At 38.0% G+C, this 17,912-nt stretch overlaps 1 protein-coding gene across 2 annotated transcripts in view; it reads left to right on the top strand.

Moving 5' to 3' along the window:
- Positions 1–17,912, top strand: part of Dnajc1 (DnaJ heat shock protein family (Hsp40) member C1) — a 184,986-nt gene that overhangs the window by 106,000 nt on the left and 61,074 nt on the right. For both annotated transcript variants that reach the window (XR_013112311.1, XM_034510724.2), the window contains exon 7: positions 9,160–9,250. Coding sequence is in view for 1 of the 2 variants with exons in the window: in XM_034510724.2 (XP_034366615.1) it covers positions 9,160–9,250 (91 nt within the window). In the remaining variant the exon portion in view is untranslated. The remainder of the gene's footprint in view (positions 1–9,159; positions 9,251–17,912) is intronic.

Here is a 17,912-nt window from a genome sequence, read left to right as displayed (position 1 = left end):
TCTGCTGCCTGCTGAGACTGTCAGAATACCTGCAAACAAAACACTTAGAGAGGACTAGGGAGGGCAGGAAATCTCTTAGAGTTTGTTGAAAACTGAGAGCCCTGTCCTTCTAGTCAGAATTACAGAATTTTCAAGGGTTGTGGCTGCTTATTTCATAACTATAAAATATATTTTTAAATTTACAGGTAAGGAAGATGGGGGAAGGAATGTGGGAGGTGGTGACCGGGAAAGGGCCGGTAAGTGGGATGTAAAGTGAACAAGTAAAACACGGTTTTTTTCCCCATGAGACTCGCTGAGAGTCAAACGGGGAGTGGGATTCGAACTCGGAAAGCTGGGCACGTTCGCCCTCTTGTGGCAGGCGCCAAAGCCGTGCGCCACCGCACGCTCGTAAAACATTTTTAAAAACAATTTTTTTTTTTTAAGGGAAAAAAATTGCAGGTAAGCGTTCTTAATATTGGGCTTACGTAAGCAAATAAAAGTTAGTCTGAAGTTTCTAAGACTGAAGCTCCATTGCTAGATAAAGATGGAAGTAAACTGGAAAAATCTCACAGCAAAAGCCAAAACTTCCTTATTTCTACTTGCTCGATGGGGGGCGGGGAGGTGGGAGGGCCAGAGGGCAGCATGTTAAGGCGCAGGTCCTTGGAGGTACAAAGAAAGACTACAAAGCAGAATTTTGTAGTTCTGCTACCAGCTGTAGAAAACATAAATAGCCACAAAAATGTTAAAAAAAAATATGTAGTCTCACGGATGCTGTATTCTGTAGTGTAGTCTCACGGATGCTGTATTCTGTAGTGTAGTCTCACGGATGCTGTATTCTGTAGTGTAGTCTCACGGATGCTGTATTCTGTAGTGTAGTCTCACGGATGCTGTATTCTGTAGTGTAGTCTCACGGATGCTGTATTCTGTAGTGTAGTCTCACGGATGCTGTATTCTGTAGTGTAGTCTCACGGATGCTGTATTCTGTAGTGTAGTCTCACGGATGCTGTATTCTGTAGTGTAGTCTCACGGATGCTGTATTCTGTAGTGTAGTCTCACGGATGCTGTATTCTGTAGTGTAGTCTCACGGATGCTGTATTCTGTAGTGTAGTCTCACGGATGCTGTATTCTGTAGTGTAGTCTCACGGATGCTGTATTCTGTAGTGTAGTCTCACGGATGCTGTATTCTGTAGTGTAGTCTCACGGATGCTGTATTCTATAGTGTAGTCTCACGGATGCTGTATTCTGTAGTGTAGTCTCACGGATGCTGTATTCTGTAGTGTAGTCTCACGGATGCTGTATTCTATAGTGTAGTCTCACGGATGCTGTATTCTATAGTGTAGTCTCACGGATGCTGTATTCTATAGTTGAAAATACTGATGACTCAGACTGATGAAATAATTTACCCAGAGGCTACAACTAGTTCACATTGTAAATGAAAGCTGATACAGAACCAAATAAATACTAGCATATAAGAAATACAATTCCAGTTTTCTAGTAAGTATGCTATTTGTTGTGAATTTCTCTGAGTGTTCAGACTGCTTTTCGGTGTTCTAAAAGTTGAGGGTAATTCATATATTGGGTTAGGTTAAGCAGATGGCTCCTGTGTTCTCATCTGTTTCGTCCCAGACTCAAAAACAGCTTTTAGGCTTTTCATCCCTATCTGTAGGACTATCTCAGGCAAAGGAAGCTGTCATTTCTCGCTTTTTGAAGGAATTTTACCTCTTTTACACAAAGTGCATGATTATAAAGTTTTTCTGTATTCATTATTATAATCTTACATGTTATATCTAAGTCTAAGAGTGTCTCATTAAGTGAATAGAACAACAAAATGTACTAGAATCTATGAATGTTTTGGCAGGTTTTCAGAAATGTGCTTACAGTATTTTCCTATCAGAAGGTTATTTGTAAGCTTCCATCAAGAGATTGGTGCTGTCAGATAATCAGAATTATATGGAACATCCTTTATCTTTTCTGCAGCTAGCTGCCTTCAGGGCTCTTCCACGTGCCTTACCCCAAGATCTCCCTGCTCCTACCATACCACTTTAAATCAGTGCCTATCTTTTCTAAACATTATCAGATTGCCTTTTCCCCAACATAATATTTGTATTATTTGAGAATTTCAAATCATGTACCCCAATGACATTCACTTCCCAGTACTTCCCCAACTCTTGGGACCTCCCCACAACTCCCAGTGGCCAGCCCCTTAAAGAAAGCTAAAGCCTTCCCTACTTCTGTCAGAGGTCCTCAGTTGTGGAGATGTACACTTCAGCATCCTTATCACAATTTTAACAGTTCTCTTCAATGGTTTCCTGTCTAGGCTGGTTTTATTGTTGTTCTTGTTGTTGTTCTTTGTTTGGAGATTTAGTTGTGGATAGGGATTGCCACAGAAGTCTTCTATGTTACTCTTTTTCGACTGAGAATCTGCAGTCATAGGTAACACTGCAGCAGTAGCTTCCTTGCCCTTTACAGTCACCAGGAACTGATCGTGGTTGTCCCATGGTTTCTAGTGATATCATGGACCACAGGGACATCTATAGGGTCTCCTAAATTACCTTAATATGGTCTCTGGTAGCAGTATAGACCTCACAGAGGCCACAGACACCATCATAGCCCTTGGAAGCAGCACAGGACAAGGATATCAACATGGCCTCTGGAGCAGCACAGGTCATAGCCACCAATATGGTCCAATGTAGCAGCCTGGCCTGAAGACATCAATGTGACTTCAGGTGGCAGCACAGACCGTATACATCTGCATAGTCTTTGGTAGCATGGGCCATGAACATCAACAGAGACCCTTGGCTGCAGTAAGATTACAGATCCAGACATTAGCCTCAACAGCATCACAGCCCATGGACACTAATATAGGCTCCTGCAATAAATAGTACATACTACAGAAGTCCACGTGGCCTCCAGTGGTAGTCTAGACCACAGACATCCACAGGAATCTTGAGCTTCAACACAAGCTGAAACAGTGGACCATAGATAACAACATGGCCTCTAAGGGTAACATAGACTGTAAAGGTCTTTCGAGGATTCCAATCCAGAGAATGAATCATTCTTCATCTCAGACATGCTATCATTGCACAGGACCACTACAGTAGAGATGCGGGGCAGCATATATGGGAACAGAGTCTGCTTAAGCTCCAGGCTGCTGCACACCTACTCCACAAGGACATGTTTCATCCCCAGTCACCAACCACCCAGCCTTCTCTTGCACCTGTCACCACCATAGTATCTCTATTTAAGCCTCTCACGGTGGATTCACTGTTCTGTTCCTCCATCTTTCCCATCTCTCTATCACATGTATATTCATCAAAGTAGCATTGGAAACTGTAGTATGTCACATAATGTATTTTTTTGCCCAAACAGCTTTACATGCAAATATTTGTTGCAGTGGGTCTGTCGTAGGGTTTCATTGCTGTAAAGGAACAGCATTACCAAGGTAATTCTTATGAAAAACATTTAATTGATGTGGCTTACAGTTTAGAGTTTCAGTCTATTATCATAGTGAGAAGCATGGCAGCATCCAGGCAGACATAGTGCTGGAGGAGTTAAGAGTTCTACATCTTGATCCAAAGGCCACACCAGGAGACTTTTCTGCAGGCAGTTAGGAGGCTCTCCTTTGTGCTCAGTAGAGGCTGAGAATAAGACCTCAAAGCCCACTCACACAGTGACACACTTCCTCCAACAAGGCCACAGCTATTAATAGTGCCATTTCCCATGGGCCAAGCATATTCAAACCATAGGAGTGTGGTGGTCTGGTTCAAAGTTTCTGGGTTCTGAAGTACCATAAATCCTGAACTGCTGCAGAGACATGTCTCAGATATTTTGTTATTACCTGGAGTCAGGGTGAAGTTGCATCTAGGCAGGGCATCACATCTACTAACCTTCAATATCTGCCAACCCATTGCTCACAGCCGTTTAGCTTGTAGGCTGCAGGCCGGGCAAGCAGCAAAAGCTCCATGCTATGGGTTATGCTAGTGGACCTAGTACAAGCCCTAGTCAGTATTGACCTGTTTCTGCAGGAGCTGCAGGCCACCACACATCTTGTCATTGGTGGTCGCATCCCTAAGGCTCATCAGGCACGGCCTTTTTGCTTGCAGCCTGTTCGCCTAGATGAGTCAGCAAAGGGTATGGACTCATCCATCGTTCTCTGCCACGCCTGGCTCTTTAAAGTTTTCTTTCCAGTTTCATGAGTCCACTTTTTTTTAAAAGCATCTACTCAAAAAGACTTGTGTTTTTTCCATTTTAGGGTGTTCCAGAGCTACTGTGGGCTCTGCAGACTACAATTCTACTGTTACTTCATCTTTCAGAACCTCCATGGGTCTCAGACTCCACAGAGCTTTGCAGCAGGTGCCGCCATCTTTGTTTATTCCCCAGACTAGGCTTTTTCAAATTACTTCTTATTTTGAGATATTTAGGAAGAAGTAAAAGTAAACTAAAACATAACCAACTATGCCAAGTCAGAGTGTTATTTTAATATTCCTGTGTCAGTAATGTTAAAATAAAGGTTGATGTATGAACTATCTCCATACTACAATCTGCTTACCTCAGAAGTATTTTATCTCACTATATTTTTCTCTTTATAATGAAGTCTCCACCAGGCTAACTAAAAGTTCCCACTGAGTGTTCTGTGTTCAACTCAATGGTGCCATTGCATTTCAGGTTTGAGCATCCCTCATCCAAAATCTGAACTCCAAAATGCTCCAAAATTTAAAACTTTGAGTGCTGACATGATGGCATAATTCATGTGATTCAGTGTCTGCTGACTTTGTTTCATGTAAATTAGAAATAGTCTGTAAAATTACCTTCTGGTTGTAGGTATAAAGTATATGTGAATTTTTTCTTTAGATTTGGCTCCCATTGTGTATGTGCACATAGTTCAAAACTGGACAAAATAAATGAATGTTTAGTACTGATTAGAAAAATAAGAATTCTGAAATGCTTCTGATAACATTTTTATACATATGAGATACTAAATTTGCTGTCACAATAGACTAATAGAATCTGGTAAGGCACCAATCATCCTAAAATCCAATAGATCAGTTTCTGTAAATGAGACACTTGTCTACCACTGAGTGGGGCTTATTCAGTTCTCATGCCTGCCACCCAGGCTCAGAACAGTGATCCTTCAGTAGCATTTAGCTGTTATCTCCTAAAACTTGGGCTTCCTTGTCCATCATGGCAAGTACAAAGAGCCAAAGATTGCCAAGATCTTTTCTACCAGCAGACTTCAGAAAGACATACCTCTACCTTCAGCCCATGCAACTGAAGAAGAGAAATATTCCTCTTTTTTATGGAACCATGCTCTATAGTCTATCTAATATATTTTTTCATATTCCATAAGTACAGCTGTTATTTCTATCATAAATTTTAAAGACTCTTCACATGTCTTTAAAGATGGCAATTCATGTAACGGTGGTTTATCAGGTAAATGTAAGTACATGAAATTACTCAGTGGGTTCTTGCTCAGTAGCTCATGTTTTATAATTCTGTACAAACCCTGATAACATGACTCCTATAGATTGGCCGCAGTCTTAACTAAAACCAGGCCTTTGTTTGCTGTCTGTACAGGCAGATTTTGAACTCCTGAAGAAATTTTAATACGAAAAAATTGTTTCTAGAGGAAAAACTTTTGTTGTAAGTTTTAACCATGAAACTACAAACTCCCTGAGAAGGCACTCTAGAGGAATGTAAATGTCACAGTTTTGATACAGTATTAAAGAGCCCAAACTGGTCAGTTTGAAGCAGTAAAGAGGTGGTGCTTTTTTTTCATGAAACATTTATTTCTGAAGAAACATAACATCTGTCTTCTCACGGGCAGTGTACAAAGGCTACGAGAATAGATACAGAGTTTATATCTACAGAAAATCCTTAACCTCCAGTGTTAATAAACTGTAGTTTATATTATACTCAAAAGTATTGTTTTTTTTCACTAAACAATTTTATTGCCGGGCGGTGGTGGTGCACGCCTTTAATCCCAGCACCTGGGAGGCAGAGGCAGGCGGATTTCTGAGTTCGAGGCCAGCCTGGTCTACAGAGTGAGTTCCAGGACAGCCAGGGCTACACAGAGAAACCCTGTCTCGAAAAACCAAAAAAAAAAAAAAAAAACCAATTCTATTACCTTGAGTTAAGCACCTGAAGAAAAACAAGAGGTAGGCCAGGAAAGATGTTAAATACAATGAATGCCTTTTCAAACTCTTGAATGCTTAAATCTCTTTAAAATATATATTTAAAGAATACTACCTGCTTTCTTTTTGGATACTACATACACAGTTTATTTTTCACTAATTTTTACTATTAGAAAATGCTTTTTAAATATTATTCAAAATTGAAATTTCCATTTTTGGAACTTTATAAAATATTCATACTATTCTTTTTTGATGAGTCTTAAAAATGCTTCTGGTAGGTTATTTCTAATCTTCTCATTTCTTGTTCTGTATAAGACAGAATTTCAAGCTTCTATACCATGTGAGCATTCTCCTTTTAGAATGTTTCTGACTGTAGTGCACCATTAAGCATGTTACGCTGTACTATGCACAAGGATAACTGAAACATAGCAGAATTATTTAGTTATAGTAGAATTATTTGAAATGGTAGGTTTGTTAGGGAAACAATGTTTCTTGGAAAAAGCAAATTATAACTATAATTTGAAAGTATGAGTAAGTTGAAAAAATCAAGAATGTTTAAATAAAGCTTACAGCTTGAGCATATGAAAAATGAGATTCTTCGCCTTGAACAAACAGGTAATAAAATAGGAAATTTGTAAAGCAACCCTGAGTTAGCTAGAGGAGGATTAGGTGTTTGATACTTTACAACTCTTAGTACGCATGTCTTGGGCTCATGAGTATTTCAAAGCAGAGTCTTGGTAAAATTATGTGCTGTAGCAAGAAGAGGAAAACTTAGTGGAGAAATGTTTAAAGTTGACAGGATCTCGAAGAAGAGGCTGGTATTGCCTAGTAACAGGTCTTTTCATCAAGGCTAAGAGGGTAAACATAAGAAGTAAGAGAAGCAAGAAGATGCAGGATTTGACAGGATGCACTTTGGTGAGGTGCGGAGCATAACAACTCAGCCTAGTAGACAATGCAGTGATGCCAAATAATTAGGAATCCATAATACATGGGAGACCTGACTGTGCAGAGGGCAGCCTAAGTGCCCCCGTTACTCAAAGTCTGTTACTCTTCATAACAGACTTTGAGTTAAACATTTTTGTTATCCTCATTTATGGATGAGAAAACTGACTCAGAGAAAACATTTGCTGAATATCTCCTATTCAGTAAAATAGGAGCCAGACTCCAAAATGTAATCTCTCCTGTTGATTTATGCCTCTAATCCCAGCACTTGGAAGCTATGGTAGGAGAATTACGAGTTCAAGGCTTGCTGGGCTATCTAGTGAGATCTTGTCTCAAAAAAAAAAAAAAAATCAAATCTCTCCTCTTAAACATTATATCTCATTGTACTATATACTCTGATGATATATTTCAATCTATATTCTTTCATCTCATAAGTAACTAATCTGTGCCCTTCTTTTTTTTGCATGGTGCCACATTTCCTACTCCCCTCAAGGAACCAATGCCTTCCTGGCCTTTTCTTCTTCCCTACTATTAAAACCTACTCTGTGGAAAGAAGCTAATAAGCTCATTCATTCATTCACACCAAGGTATAAATGACTGCAATGACTTACTATAAAGTAGTACTCCTCTAGAGTTGAGAATTTGGGGGGGGAGGGGGATGGCAACTGTTAAGGGGCCATAAAACCTTAGTCTAAAACCCTAAGGAAATGTAGGTATGATTTCTGTATTTATTGGTATGGGAGGATGAGTAAATTGGGTGAATTTCTTCTATTTGTACTCTTCTCACTGAGCAGCTGTATAGGTGACCTATGGCTGAAAGGAATGCTTGTACTAGAAACTAGAAACATGAAAGTCAACTGAAAGAGTTAAAAAATCCTCACTATGTATTTATCAAATGTTTTAGAAAGACTCTCTATGTAATTCTCCTAATTTGTTATCTGGTAGAAGAGTTCTACTATAATTCTGAGAGACAGACCCCATGAAATACCATTGTTTGCTTACAATCATGAGTGAAATGAGGTGGGAGCATTCATGTGTTTACATCTGACCTAAGTAGTGGTGTGCCTTTGTTTCCTTATCTTCCCTAGGGATCCTAGCTTACAGAAGTATTACATTAAATACTTGGATACCTACTTCTTTCCTTAACCTTCATCAGTCAGATCATGCATTTTCATTTCCTATTTTGTAAGATTTCACATATATTCCAGTTTGGCTCAGTTTAGTAACACTTATGGAGTGCTTGTTCTGTCAAATCTTTGTTCTGTCTCAAGTGCCCCATCTAGCTTATGTGGTACAAACATGAATGTTTAAGTACAGAGACTTACTCTTCTGGAGAAGATGAAGGCAATGGTGTTTGAATAGGCTTCCCAATATGATAAGGAGTTTGTCAAATAATGGCAGGGAGTAAAATAGCAAAGGAAAGACAGAGGTGTGAAAACAGTGTGGCTTAGTATTTCTGGAATGTATTGAGACTTACATCAAGGAGTCATTGCTAGGCTGCTCAGTATGTGCTGCCTACTCTTTTGGTACCTTGCTGAAGACTTGCCTGTGTGCCACTGATTGAGACTTTAGCACATGAGTATCTATGTAGCATGTGTCTTCAGTTTCCTATGACAACTATGTTACAGTTTTCTCTGAGAGTGATAGGAAGGAAGAGTGACAGCTTTCATGCAGAGCTAAATTGTTTTATTCTCAGTAGTACAGAGATCTGGAGGTGAGGAAATAATGCAAAACTGCTTTGTTCGGCAAAGTAACATGACTCCTACACTAGATACTTGGTTCAGTCAGTAAGCTTTTCTGCTGCTTGTACAATAGTATGATTGATGTTGGGAGACAACAGACAGTGAAAGTGAATTGGACAGGAAACCCTCTTTTCCATGTGTGAAACGTTTACCTAAACTTATACCCATGCACATTTTGGACTTAGTTCTCCAGGAGAGAAACCTTACAGAGAAATTTTGTTCAGGTTCCTTTGTTTATCTTGTCATTGGAAAACAGAGGAAAACCTAAATGGAAAATGAATGCATTGTACTAAAAGGAAATTACAGGGAGCATACTGTCAAAGCAAACTTATTTTATGTTAATTTACTTGTAACTTCTTTTAAAGGATGCTGGGCAGTTTTATGCAAAATACAAGGAGACAAAATTGAAGGAAAAAGAAGATGCACTGGCAAGAGTTGAAATTGAAACACTTCAAAGTGAGTTCTAAGTATTGCTTTATTTTATTAACAATGTCATACAAAACTAAATTGTGATTTTCCTTTAACACAAGTTGAATTTTCTGTGTTTTCTTTGTCATTTTCCAATGGAGTCACTTGTTTTTACTTTATTATATATGGAAAATACTGTTACTGAGCCACACAAAGTGAAGTGTCAAGAGAGATGAGCTAACCTGGATTTATATCAGTGTAGGACCATTCAAAATCCACAAAGACCAATTATCTTTTAGTACTAAAATTATAATTAATATTTAGTGCCAAGAATAACCAACTATTATATGTTAATATAGTACTATAGCTGTGGATAAACCTGGAAAAAAAAAACCTAGTTTTTGTTTTGAAAGCCTTTGTTTCTTTTATAATATTGTTATGAAATATAAGTTATCAGTATATTGAAAAGAAGTCAGGAATGGGGAGTCCTTTAACCCTAGCACCTTGAAGGCTGAGAGAGAAGGCATGCTTCTTGAAGGCCATGGGTTAACCAGGCCAGCCAGAGCTACTCAGCAAGATCGTATCTCAAAGAAACTGGAGAGATGGCTCAGGGTTAAGAGGCTAGCTGATCTGACAGAGGACCTGAGTTCAATTCCCAGCATGCACTTGGCAGCTCACAGATGTCTATTCTAAGCTCACATCTGCTGTTCCAATGGATCTGCTGCCCTGTTCTGGCCCCCATGGGCACCATGCACACAGTGGTGCACAGCTATTCCTTGCGAGAAAAGCACCTACATACATAAAATAAAAATAAGCCTTAAAGTTTTACAAAACAAAAAAGGAAAATATAGGACTGTTCCATGGAACAGAGACATTTCTTGGGATTTTTAGGAAAAGTTGAACATAATTGTTAAAGATTACCCTTTCTAAACTCCATTCCTTTCATTGATTTTGTTTTATGTACATCTTTCCCAAATGTACACTGTCTGCACATACTGGTTATTTTACTCGCAACATTTACTACTGCTGAGCAGAAGTGTATTAATTTTGTTTATATTTAGTTTCTCCCAGTAAATATAAACTCTACGAATGTTAGGACTTTTATTTCATGCACTATTGTGTCTTCAAGATATACTTATTTTCAGGGGCAACTTTTCTGTCTGTCTCAATTCTCTGAGTGTCTGGGCCACTTTACAACAGTAACTGTTTGTTTCTCATGCTGTGTCTGCAACAGTGAACAGTGTCCTGGAACATAGCAAATGCTCAGTAAGTAAGGACTGTATATAATCTACAAGTATCAGTGAACACCAATGTGTGTCTGCCTATACAGTACCTATACAGTACACCTCAGGGAGCATGTAATTCAATTCAGAAACTTCTAACAACTAATGATACTTAGACCTGTATAATTATTTAAAGTGTACCCCTATAAGAAGGGAAGAATCATGATGACAGAGGATTGTGTGTGAAGGTTTGCTGAATGCATATGTTGGACAGTCAGAGTAGGCAAATGAAACTCCAGGTATAATTTTCATAAAATTGTTTCTTTTAAGTAAAGTTTGTACACTAACATTTTTAAGCATTCTGAGTGAGTCAGAAGGAAAATGAACCTATAAGAAAATACGCAAAATCTTAAAAGTAACCCCAGATTTACCTATTAAGGGAATAGGAGTTCACTACATTTCACTGCTTTCATAGCTTGTCATTTTTCATCTAATTTTTATGAGAATCAACTTATTGGTAAAATTTTGAAGTATGTACTAGAATTGTTTAATAATAGCAGATTAAGAATATATACTGCCAGAATGAAAAATTGAGGAGATGTTTATCACAATGTAAAATTTACATTGGATATTTGTAACCATTTTTCAGAACATGTTTAAAATTTTCAGATTTAAAAATTACTTTTTCTTATTTTATTACTTTAAAAAAATCATGTAAAGAAATACAAAATTTTAAATAGACAGACATCTGGAAGTTCTCTCTTTTTTAGAAAAGACATATAATAAACAGCCTTGTAAAATACGTGACAGTCCATCACTTGCCCAGTGCTCATACAGGGCTAGCGTGATAAAACCATCTTCTGTTTTCATGTCAGTGGTATTTTAGAAAAGGTGATATAATCATAATTAGGAGCAGTAAAGAGCAATTGCTGTCACTGTTAGCAGAGTCAGAAACTGTCTTGTATTTTTAAATGTAAACTCTAATGGTTACATGCAAGGAATTTTTAATTTGTTAACGTCATTATAGTTTTCTGCATTGTATAGTTTAAATTTATATAAAATGGCTCAGACCCCCCCCAATGTTTGTCTTATCTTCCCTTTTTCTTAATTTTAAAGACCACTATTTGAATTCTTTGTTCATAAAAATATTTTGAACTACTTGATTGATTAAGTGCTACGGTATATATTAGCAATAGTTACTTTATGCTGCGAGCTTTTCAAGGCCTAACTGCTTACTGCCCTCAAGCCTGTCTATCTGCCTTACTGCTTAGATTGTATGCAGAGTTGGAGGGCTGAACCAGAATTAACTTTGAGGTAAGCTCTGATGCTCTTAATGAAATTGAATTGCAGAGGGGGAGGTCTAAAAGGGTAGTCTTTTATTTGATTTTTTTTTGAGAATCTCACACAAGTGCTGTATTAACACATTTCTACTCCTCCTTGTTCCCCACCAACTCCTGTGTCTCCTTCACTCCCTCTCAAATTCATGGCCTTGCTTCTTTACTTATTATTGATAGGCATACATATATATATATATATATATATATATATATATATATATATATATATGACTACATTTTATGTCTATGAGTTATAATGGCTGTGAGCAGCAATGGGGATTGTGAAATAGAACCTGGATCCTCTGGAAGAACAGCCGGCGCTTTTCACTACTGAACCATCTCTAGCTCCCCACATGGATACTTATTTTATTAGGATTTATTTTTATTTTATATGCATGGGTGTTTTTGCCTACCTGCATGTATGTATGTGCATCATGTACATGAAGTGACAGTGGGGGTCAGAAGAGAGCATCAGAACTTTTTGAAGTGAAGTTACATACTATTGTGTTTTGCTGCATGGGTTCTGGAAATCAAATCTGGCTTCTCTACAAGAGCAACAGGTGTTTTTAACCACGGAACAATTGCTCTATCTCCAGAAAGATACTTGTTTTTTAAGAAATTACCCTCATCATACTTGTTTATTTGAAATAGCTTGTTAGTAACACTGACATAGCATAACCCACTCACTCACTCTCCTGATTCTCTTTAGGCAGAGTGTACAGTCCAAATGGTATGGTTAATAGCCATGAGGCCCATTAGCATTCAGGTTCTATGGTTTTGCTTCTTTGTCGGACAGAGGCAGTGTCTTACTGTGTCACTCACTCTCACTGGCCCGGAACTCACTGTGGACCGGAGTGGCTCCAGTCCACAGGTTTGCCTTCGTTGCCTTCTCAGTGTTGGGAACCACCATGCCTGGCTTCCTGTTGAGACCCACATTTTGCCTCAACACTTTTGCCTCAACGCTTTTGGGGCTAAGTGCTCTGGTCAAGAGAGAGAGAGAGGCTCTTGGGGCAAGAGACGCGAAGAATGGAGACAAGACAGAGATTCTGATCAAGTCTCGTATCAAGTCTCGTTTATTGAAGGGAATTCTGAGGTATTTATAGGCTTTTGTCACGTGCCTTGTAGGCGTGTGGATATCACGTGCCTTGCAGGTGTTGATATGACGTAATCCTTACAGGCGTCTATAGCGTGGACAGCACATGCACCGAAATGCCTTGCAGGCTTGGATAGCACGTGCGCCTTACAGGCATGTATGGCGTAGATAGCACGTGGACAGCACGTGAACCGCATGTCTTGCAGGCGTGACTACCACGTGCACCTTGCAGCTGGGGCCAGTAAACAGCAACACAAAATATGTGGGATATCAGAGTGTGCTTTAGCTGTTGTAGGCTATTGAAAACCAAGTCTTTCATCAGGGTATATGGTTCCAGATGGCTGCAAAGATGATCTAGCCGCTTTCTGCTAAAGTCGGCTCCCAACAGCTTCCATTACTGTTTTCATTTTTGTTTTGCTTTATAAGAAAATTCCTTTATAAAAATTCCAATTCCGATGGATTGGATTTGAACCTTTGTCTTATATCAATTGCCCGTATTTATACAGAGCTATTCCTTCTAACTAGTGTCTGCTTCTTCTCTTGTCATATAGTTTTCCCTTTGCCATGATTATGTCTCCATTGTGTTACCATGGAAGTTTTTAAATTGGGTCAAGCAATTCTTGGCACTTTTTTTTTCCCAAAAATATATTAGCTCTTCTAGTTCATTTCATTTGCCTTTTAATATAAAGTTAAGGTATTTTGTAGCTGAGGAAGAGGGTGTGTGTGAGTGTGCAAGTGGGAGCTGGTGTTTCCGCTTATCTTGGAGGAGTAAGAAGCCGGCGGTTCCTCACGGTTCCCCACTAGTATTATTGCATGGTGATGACCCTACCCATTACTGTTCAAACTTCTGAGTCTCTGCTTAGTTTCCTCTTAAGCTGGCCTTTCAGGGAAGGTAGATGCCTTGATACTACAGATTGTCAGTGGGGTCTATATGAACCACATGGGTGACCTGGGGCCCTCATCTACCTTTCAGCCTTTTCTTGTGCCACCCTAGGGAAGGATGGTGTTCTGTTACTATTTGACAGTGTCCTCTTATCAACCTTTTTGATGTGGGGAAATCAAATGTGGCTATGGTTTGGTTTGGGTTGGGTTGGTTTGGTTGGTTTGGTTTATTTGGTTTGGTGTGTCTTGCTTTCATAAAACAGATTAGTGTTTGTCTAATCATCAGAAAATCTCTGGGTCTGCTAGAAAACATACGGATGCTGTGATCTGCTGTACGATGTTAAGGTATGAGTCATGGCCAGACAGCTCAAATCATTATTGATGAATATGCAGTAAAAACACCTTCAGAAAATAACTGATTGTGGAAATAATTCATAAGATTCCTCATTTAAAACCCCACTCTGTAATAAATAAACTTCTTTTGTTGGAAATTTTGTTAGTTTTTGTTTTGAACTCAAGGCCTCATATATTTTAGGCAACTGCTATGTCACTTACCTATCTTCAGTCACAGAATATTCCATTTTTTTCTTTTTATTTCTCCTGAGCTCCAAACTCCTTTTTATTTTGTTTAGATGGCACACTAAATTGAAGGAGTCTCTTAAGTTGTTAATGCATTAATCATTCCTTTGATAATCTTACTGAATAAATTTTTCTTTTGAAAAACAACTATTTCCCTTCATTCACTACATGTTTAATGAATCATAAGTATAAACTTTGCTGTTTTGGTTTGTTCATTATTTGTTTTGTTCTTTGAGGGTTTTGTTTGTTTGTTTGTTTGCTTGCTTGGTTTATTGGTTGAGTTTAACTTGACTTTCATTTTTTTTTTGAAGCTTAATTATCATTAAAGAATAAATGTTCTTTTACATTGAAAATGATTCTTTTCTCATATATCTTGATTATATGTGGTAAGCTGACAGAAGGCAGCTATCATTTTTTGGAGCCATCTTGCATCATATACCCTGACAAGAGACTTGATTACTGTAGCCTACAACAGCTGAGCACACTCTGATAACATCTTGTTTTAGATACCCAGGATTTTCCCTTAGGTGTGTGAGACTTAAAGGTATGTGACTTAAGGGCATGACTTAGAGATGAGATTTAGAGACAAGACCTAAGGGCATAACTTAAAGGTGTGACTTAAAGGCATGGCTTTGAAGTGAGACATATAAAAGGTTAGAGGCAGACAGAAGAAATTATAATTAGGTATTAGGCACTTGGCACTTGGAGGAAGAACAAAGAATTAGGTAGTAGGCACTTGAGATTAGACACTCGAGACTTGGAAAGAGAACTAGGAATTAGACACTTATACTTCCTTCCTCACTCTCTCTTTTGCGGAACCCTGACCCGCAGCTTGAGGCAGTGTGGGCTCTAACAACATAGCCCCTAAGGCTTTTGGCAGTGCGGGTTCCAACATTGATAGAGTGGTCTGCGACATTTTGGCCCCCAAGCATGGGGCAGACTGGTTTGCCACATTTTTGGCGCCAAACGTGGGCCAAACATGGGCTAGAGCGGCTCTCAACATTTTTGGCGCCCAAGCGTGGGGCAGCTCGGCTGCAACAATTATAGTTTCTCCTTCTTCTATTCTTTCCAGTTCCTTCCCACCTTCCCTCCCTCTGGATCTACTTCTTTTCTATCTCTCATTAGAAAGGAACATATCTAAGAGATAACAACCAAAGGTGACAAAATAAAATATAAAAACTTTCATATTAAAGTTGAACTAGCAACTCAACAGGAAGAAGAGTCCCTACAGCAGGCACAGTCAGGAATCCCATAGAAATACTAAGCTAATAGCTTTTAATATATGCAGAGAAAACCTGGTGTAGACCATGTAGGCCCTAGGCTTACTATTTAGTCTCTGTGAGTTCATATGTGCCTTGCTTAGTTGATTGAGAGAGCTTTGTTCTCCCAGTGTCCTCCATCCACTCTGGCTCTTACAGTTTTTCCACCTTCTCTTCCATGAGCATGAGATTCCCTGAACTCTGGGGGGAGGGATTTGATGAAGACCTCCCATTTAGACTATCTTCACATAATGTCTGGCTGTGGGTCTCTGCACCTGTTCTATCTGCTGCTGGGATAAGGCAGATCTATGATCACAGCAGAATATCATTAGGAGTCATTTTAGTAGTTTGTTTGTTTTCTTCTTTTTTTATGACCAGTTGTATTTGGTTTTACCCTGGGTCTCTAGGCTATCCAGTCTCTGGTTCTTGGTTATTTAAGTGGTGTCAGGTATGGGTTCCTTTTCATGAAGTGGACCTTATGTCAAATCAGACATTGTTTGGCTCCTCCCACAAATTCGGTGCCACCGTTACTGTAGCATATTTGGCAGGCAGAACAGATTGGAGGTCAAAAATTTTATGGCTGCATTGTTGTCCATGTTTCTCTTTTAGTAACCTTCAAATCTTATGATACTTTAAAAATATTTATTATTTTTAATAGTGTGTATGTATGTTTTGTCTGTGCATAGGTGTGTCCATGTGAATATAGGTACCTGCAGAAACCAGAAGTGTCAGATTGCCCCTGAAGCTGGAATTGCTGGCAGTTTTGAACCACTACATGGGTTCTGAGAAACAAACTCAAGACCTTTAGAAGAGTTGCTCTTCACTGCTGTAACATTTCTCTAGCTGTACAATCAAAATTTAATGAAAAATATTCAGTAAGATTCTCATAAGCAGCATCAAGATTCTATATATTTTTATTTAACTTTGAATTTTTCTTAAAAAGCCTCACCATGCTGCTAAAAAGAGAAATCTTGGATTTGTTTTTCTTGAGTGAAGTATAATTGATGTTATTACACCCAAACTTCTTGTGCGTGTACCTATACTAATTACATAGGTTTTATTGAATTATGGTTATTGGAGGAATACTGAGAGTAATTGGCCAATACAAATCATTGGATCACTTATGCATATTTTCTAGACCTTTAGTTTTGGAAATATTTACTTTTAAATTAAGATTTTTGCCAAGTGCTAAATGTTGGATGGTGCAGACTTGTAAATTGTTTTTAAAAGCACAGAATTTATATTTACGAAGCTGCTGTTTATTGGTTTTAGAAACCTAAATTTACAAGTAGATCTGTGTCGTACAGTCTTTTACACCTTACACTTATGTCTGTATTTATACTATAGCATATGTAAGTACACATTCATATATATCTTACTTGGTTTTGCTGTGGTTTTGTTTCTCTTTTTCTTTATTGGTTTTTCCTGCACTGCCTCTCTCCTTTTCATCCCCTACATACCTCCATGTAGTATTTTCATATTATATAATATGGATTATATAGTATGAAATATATCTGTATTATATAATATCCAAGATTATATAATACCCAATTTAATTATATAATAAATATGTGTGTAGATGTACATAAACATAAAGATATATAGAAGCATGATTTTTCTTGAAAATATGGAATCATATGCTTTTGCTATTTGAACTCATTGAAAATCTAGAAATTATCACTGGAACTATGCTTCAACAATGACTTAGTATTTCTCTATGTGGATGAATCATCAATAATTATATAGTTATGTCTCTTACAAGGCATTTACTGCTGACTATCTATAGAAATAGTAAGTAGTCTTACACATATGCACACACATACCTATATGCATGCCCACAACAATATTCAAATTCTGTGATGTTCAGAAAAGGCTTTAATTTCAATAGATCTTCTTAGACTACTCTCCCGTAAGGTTTTAATATGATAATTCACGTTTCAATTCTCCCCCCTCTCAGTTTAAAAGGAGCCTTTCCTCTGCTAGGAATATATGTTATTAGATCTTTTAAATTTTATATCGACATAATAGGTCTTGGAATTACTTGAATTTTCATTTCTTTAACCTGAGAGCATAGGTTTCTTGTTTGTTGGCCTTATAGATTTATTCATTTGGATTGCCTACTCATGACCTTCACTTACTTTTTCTGTTGGTTTGCCTAGCCTCTTATTTATACAACCAGTCTCTTTCTATAATCTCATTATCAATTTTCTGTAAGATGTAGATACTATTTCCAAATTTGTTCTTAGTTTTTATTCTGTCTTTTAAATTTAATTAACTAATTAATTAATTAATTTTGGAATTTATGGTTGTGATATGTTATGATTTCCTTATCTTTTA

The sequence above is a fragment of the Arvicanthis niloticus genome, chromosome 8 (assembly GCF_011762505.2).
Source record: "Arvicanthis niloticus isolate mArvNil1 chromosome 8, mArvNil1.pat.X, whole genome shotgun sequence".
In the NCBI taxonomy this organism is placed as follows: domain Eukaryota; kingdom Metazoa; phylum Chordata; class Mammalia; order Rodentia; family Muridae; genus Arvicanthis; species Arvicanthis niloticus.
This window is presented reverse-complemented; position numbering and strand designations above follow the sequence as displayed.